This window comes from Octopus bimaculoides, chromosome 20 (assembly GCF_001194135.2).
Source record: "Octopus bimaculoides isolate UCB-OBI-ISO-001 chromosome 20, ASM119413v2, whole genome shotgun sequence".
Classification (NCBI taxonomy): Eukaryota; Metazoa; Mollusca; class Cephalopoda; order Octopoda; family Octopodidae; genus Octopus; species Octopus bimaculoides.
Genome location: NC_069000.1, coordinates 209,967 through 215,975, shown reverse-complemented (window position 1 = coordinate 215,975; position 6,009 = coordinate 209,967). Strand labels below are relative to the sequence as shown.

The window sequence follows — 6,009 nt, the reverse complement described above, 5'->3', positions numbered from 1 at the left end:
AACCGGTATTGAGGAAGGATAGAAAAATAATAGATTTATAAGCCTTAAAATTCACCCCATAATTGCCTACGGCGTAGTGGTTAAGAGCGCGAGCTACTAACCCCAAGGTTCCGAGTTCGATTCACGGCAGCGACCTGATTAATAATAGTAATAATAATAATATAATAATAGTAACATCGTTAGGAATGAGAACCCAGGTTCGAAATTTCCCCAAGACACCTGACGAAGGCTGGAGGGTATATCAGCCGAAACGTTGTGTTAACAACAAACAAGATGAGGACAAATATCCGTCAAATGTAAATAATGTAAATAATCCTCCCTGGAACATCCACATATTTAAACATGTGCCTGGTTCATATCTAAACACATTCATGTTTCATATTTGGACATGCCCCAGGATATTGTATTTGGATATATATCCATGGATCAAATTTAAACATGATTTCCCCAGAAACATGTCTACACGCTGCATGTCAACATACCCACGGATAATATTTGAACACTTACACAGGCCATAATTGAACTCCCAAACAGATGTTCCCTCTGTTTTGTGTCCCTTTGTTTATTATGCTGATAGGGGTGGGGGGTGGAAAGGCTTCTGCAAATGAATAGATGTGCATACAGTAAGGCTTCAGATACGCAATAGTGAGTTTTAAAAAATACAATTAACTGAGATTATCCATGCAATTTGCAGACAAAAACTCCCTCTGTGGGTACTGAAAATCTTGAAAACAATAAGCAAGGGAAAAAACTCCATTTAAAATGATCAAAAATTTTGGGAAATAAAGTTTAAGGCAGAGGGGAGTGGGTCTTTCAGTCAACTGGTGAAAACATGACATGTTTCAGTCTTGCTAGACCTCTTCAGCAAAACCTATGCTACTTCACCAGCAGCACTTAGAAATGTTCAGAAATAGAGAGTAATTAGTAATACTGAGTCTAAATAACTGGAGTGGGGCATTCTGCATGGTAAATAGAAATATAATGGGGGGGGGGGGTCTCATAAATGAGAGACAGGGGGAGACCTGACTCTGTGTGTGTTTGTGTAATGACTATGAATAAAATATGTGGAAAGGAAAACTGTTTTCTTTGCCCATCAGATAAAATACTGAGTATCATTTCATCTGACGCTTTAAATTCTGAGTTCAAATCCTGCTGAGATCAGTTTTGCCCTTCATTCTTTCCGGGTCAATAAAAGGAAGTTTCAGTCAAATACTGGAATCAATGGAATCAACTAATCCTTCCTCCTCAACATTGAAACCATATTTCAGTTGAAATACACTGATTTTGTTGTAATTAATTTTGTAAATAATGAAGTTATTAAAATTTTGTTATCAATCAATGTGGTGTTTGGAACATTAATTAGCATAAATTAGCATAAAATTTTGATGGAAGAATGTTTTTATTTCGATCACTTTAAGACAGGAAATTTGTGTCATAGAATGAGGAATGGTCTGAAGCATTTTGGTATTGATAAGGTTGAATGCATCTCCATTGAAAATACAGTGTTGTAGCAATGGGAAAGCATCCCATCCAGATAAGCAGAGGAAAAGAGAGGCCAAACTGTGTATGTGTGTGTTTCATTACATCAGTTTCACTCTAAGAGCAATACACACACACACACACACACATCTTTATAGTTTCTTTATTGACAGATCTATTCATTTGTATATTTATTTCTGTTTTATTTGTTTGCAGGTTTCCTGAACGCTCAGCATTCAATCTGAATCCCCCACCTTGTTTGTGGTTATGTTAGAAAGTCTTATCTCTTCTTCTCATTTATCATGGAAACAGAGCCATTTCTTCCGTTTATGGCCTCACGCCAGTCATCTTCAGCACAGTCATCAAGCTCCTACACTAACGGTGTCTACAGCTTGGGCAGGCATCGCGGTTCACCTCACTCTGAGTCAAGCACAGATGAAGAAATGTTGGACATTGCCTCTGAAAGCAGCCAGGTGCATAGCATGAACACCCAGTTATATACAGACAAATCACAAGGTAAGTCAGTTCTCTCTCTCTATCTCTCTATCTCTCTCTCTCTCTCTCTCTCTCTCTCTCCCTCCCCCCCATTCTGAAAGAATCCAACATGGAGGTGAGCTGAAGTTTCAGTTTTGAATTGATTCTCTGATTCTTTCAAATGGAAAACCTTTGACCTATCCAACATTTAGACTTCTGTCAGTTTCTTTTAATGTTTACACTGTTGAATTCTGTTGAGCTGAAATAATTTTGCCACAACCTAAATATGTTGTCATCTTCAATTCCGGATTTAAGTTTGAATAAAGTTTACTCGGACACACCAAGCTGTCCGGTCTCTCTGCCTGTATTGTTTGTGTTTATGCTGTTATAATGTTTTGTTATAACTTTCATAATTGTCTGTGAAATTCGGTGGATGGAAACTATGTAGAACTCCACTGAAGGATCGATTCTTATTCCTTTGTTGGGTAGAATAAATTCGTTGCCTTGTTTCGCATCAACCCTTGGCCCTTGAATCTTAACAACGGACTTGACTCAGCTGAAAGGTTAAGGTCTCCAGTTTGAAGATAACTTTTATCATTCTCAAAAATTCTGTTCTCTTCCTTTAACATAAAAGCATACGTATATAAGATTATCTAATTATATCCTAAAGGTCGGTTTATCTTGTATTAATGAGAGAGCTGAGATAAAAAAGAAAAATTTAAAGATCATTCTTTTTTTTTATTAAAAAAAAGCTAAACTGAAAAGACGAGGAATCGATTTTTCTGTATATTACACAGTTATCTCCCTTGTATAAGTCGCTGATCAAATCCAGTTCAATACCTCGTTGTTTTATTTCAAATAATCGGAGTCTTTTCTTTGGCCCATTGGGGTAAAAATAATTAATTAGCATTATTTATCAGAGGATAAATATACCATGGTTGACCTTTTGTTATTTTATTATCTACAAAGTTTAATCATTTTTTTTTTCAAAATTACATATTTTTTTCTGTTGAGTTGCACACACACGCACACACACACACACGCGCACATTTTATCTTTCATTTGTTTGTCATTGGATTGTGGCCATGCTGGGGCAATGCCATGAAGGGTCATCATTTAGTGGTGGTGGATAAACATAAAGCATCCATACACACACACACACACACACACACACACAATGGGCTTCCATGCAGTGTTTCTGATGACCTCACAAGACATTAATTGGCTTGAGGCTATATTAGAAGACATTGGCCCAAGGTGCCACACACTGTGATTGAAACAGAAACCAGCTGGCTGCAAAATGAGCTTCTTGACAACTCAGGGTTGCACCTGTAACTAAAACTTTTGTGAACAGCCCCTTACGTTTCTCAAGAAGTCACCCAACTAAGTATTAACTTGGCCCAGACAAGAATTAATGTTTCCAAAGTGATGGGGCTGTTCAAGAACAGCTTTTCAAAGGAGCAAAAACATCATCATCGTTTAACGTCCGTTTTCCGTGCTGGCATGAGTTGGACGGTTCAACTGGGGTCTGGGAAGCCAGGAGGCTGCACCAGGCTCCAGTCTGATCTCGCAGTGTTTCTACAGCTGGATGCCCTTCCTAATGCCAACCACTCAGAGTGTATTGGGTGCTTTTACATGCCACCAGCACAGGGGCCAGAGGAGCTGGCATAAACAACATCCATCAGCTGGGAGAGCCTCTACATGCTTTCTAAACCTGTTGAAAATAGCAGCTAAATCTCCATCTGTCCACTCCTTAATGGATTAAAAGGGCAGAAGACAAAAATTATTACTATAGTAATTAGAGCATTGAACAAAATGCTTGCGTGCTATCAAATAATATCCTGAGTTCCACCAAGGTCAGTTTTACCGTCCATCCTTCTGCGATTAATAAAGTGCCAGACCTGCAGGACTAGATTTGTAGGGTCAGACCTGTAGGGCCTATGTTATATATTGTTAGGACATTGATTTTGTGCCAATTCTATGCGAGGTGAGGAGTTTATTGATAAACTCCATTAATTTGCTCCGACTCACCACATCGACAACAGGGAGATAACTCTGGAATCATTAAACAGTTTCAAATATTTTCGCTAAATACATAACACATTCACACACACACACACACACATACACACACATTCATTCATTCATTCATTCATACGCAGTGTGTGTATACCTAAGCAGAGACCCTGGATTGTGATGGTGTTTCAGTCGTCAATGTAGAACAAAAAATGTCTGGCAATTTTTTGGTTTGACATGTGAAGACACAGAATAAAGTGGTTTGCTTGAAGTCATTGAAAACAGGCAAAGCTGGGCCTTGAAAAGGAAATCATGATTCCTGTGGTATTAAAACACTGAGTCTGAAAAATCTTGCGTTTATATACTGTTTATTTAAAGTTAGATGTATCAGGGTGGATAGGGTGCAACCTCAACGAGAAAGTGAATAATGATAGTTTTAGATGTTATATATATATATATATATATATATATATATATATATATATATATATATATATATATATATATATATATATATATACATACATGCACATGCATATATGTGTATTGTATGTATGTACCATGTGTAAGCCATTGCACTGACAGAATCGTTAGTTTGCTGCTCAAAATACTTAGCGACATCTCGTCTGTCTTTATTTCTGAGTTCAAATTTTGTTGTCGTCAGCTTTGCCTTTCATCCTTTTGAGGGTCGATAAAATAAGTACCAGTTGAATACTGGGGTCGATGTAATCGACTTACACCCCCCCCCCCGCATCCAGCGAAATTTCTGGTCGTGCTAAAATTTGAAACCATTATATATATGTATATAATGTGTGTAAATACACACACACACACACACACACACACACACATATATATATAAAAGGAAGGCACATGGCTCAATGGTTAGAGCTCACAATCATGAAATAGTGAGTTCGATTCCCGGACCAGGCTGTGTATTGTGTTCCTGAGCAAAGACAGTTTATGTCACGGTGCTCCAGTTCACTCAGCTTGTAGAAATGAGTTGTGACGTCACTGGTGCCAAGCTATATCGGCCCCTTTGCCTTTCTCTTGAATAATATCATTGGCATGGAGAAGCGGGGTGGGGGGCTAGGATTCATTCTGGTCTTCTATAAACAACCTTGCCTAGACTTGTGCCTCAGAGAGACTTACTTTATAGGTGCAATCCCATGGTCATTCATGACCGAAGGGGATCTTTACCCTTTACAGGTGTGTGTGTGTGTGTATATAATATATGTATATGAGTATACATTTGTGTGTATAGATATGTGTGTGTGTATAGATATGTGTGTGTGTATAAATAACTGGCATAAACAAAAAATCACTTGGCAATATTTACGTCTGACCGAGTTGTCTCCCTTTTTTCGTTACTTTCGTGATTTAAGTAACTGCTGGAAGGAACTACCATCGTTGAAGGTGGAAGCGGTGAGCACCAGCATGGCCACAGTCCACACACTGAAGCTAACCATTGTATAATAGAAAAGAAGGAAAAACTCGCAATTCTTGTTGTCATGGTAACTGTAATTATAACAGAAACTGTACCAGGAACTATGGCGACAAAGAGCTGAACAGGTGGCCTTTAAGTGATCACTTGATATGCTAGAAATAGTGGCCAAATTTTCTCTTTAATCATATCCCCGGATCTTGAATGGACATATTAGATAAAGCAGTCCTTGTTGCATGTTTTGTGTCTCGAAAAAATGGTTTGGTCATGGCTAGATTGTCTTTGATCAATTGTCTGATTAGAGCCAACTTGAAGCTAATCAACAACAAAATCCAGATAGACTCTCCACAGTTATTCTTTGAGTCAATCTGTTCGAATCAGCTGCAATATTTCCCTTTAATCACACCTTAAGCAGGAAGAACATATTGAATAGCTTTAGGACATTATTTGCGATTGTTGTGGTTGGAATAGTTGGGGTCTGAGGTTAACTCAACCAGGAATAAATTAAAGATGAAGCGAACCTCAGTGTGGCCACTGCAGTCTGCTTGTAATAAAATTCAAACTTCCTTCAAATCACAACTTACTGGTTTGTTTGT

At 38.1% G+C, this 6,009-nt stretch overlaps 1 protein-coding gene across 4 annotated transcripts in view; it reads left to right on the top strand.

The window, feature by feature from the left end:
- Positions 1–6,009, top strand: part of LOC106878803 (H(+)/Cl(-) exchange transporter 3) — a 118,959-nt gene that overhangs the window by 25,801 nt on the left and 87,149 nt on the right. For 3 of the 4 annotated variants that reach the window (XM_014928142.2, XM_014928141.2, XM_052975048.1), the window contains exon 2: positions 1,696–1,995. In XM_014928142.2, coding sequence (XP_014783628.1) covers positions 1,782–1,995 — 214 coding nt within the window. In that variant the 5' untranslated portion in view covers positions 1,696–1,781. The remainder of the gene's footprint in view (positions 1–1,695; positions 1,996–6,009) is intronic. The other variant, XM_014928143.2, reaches the window with a different exon arrangement.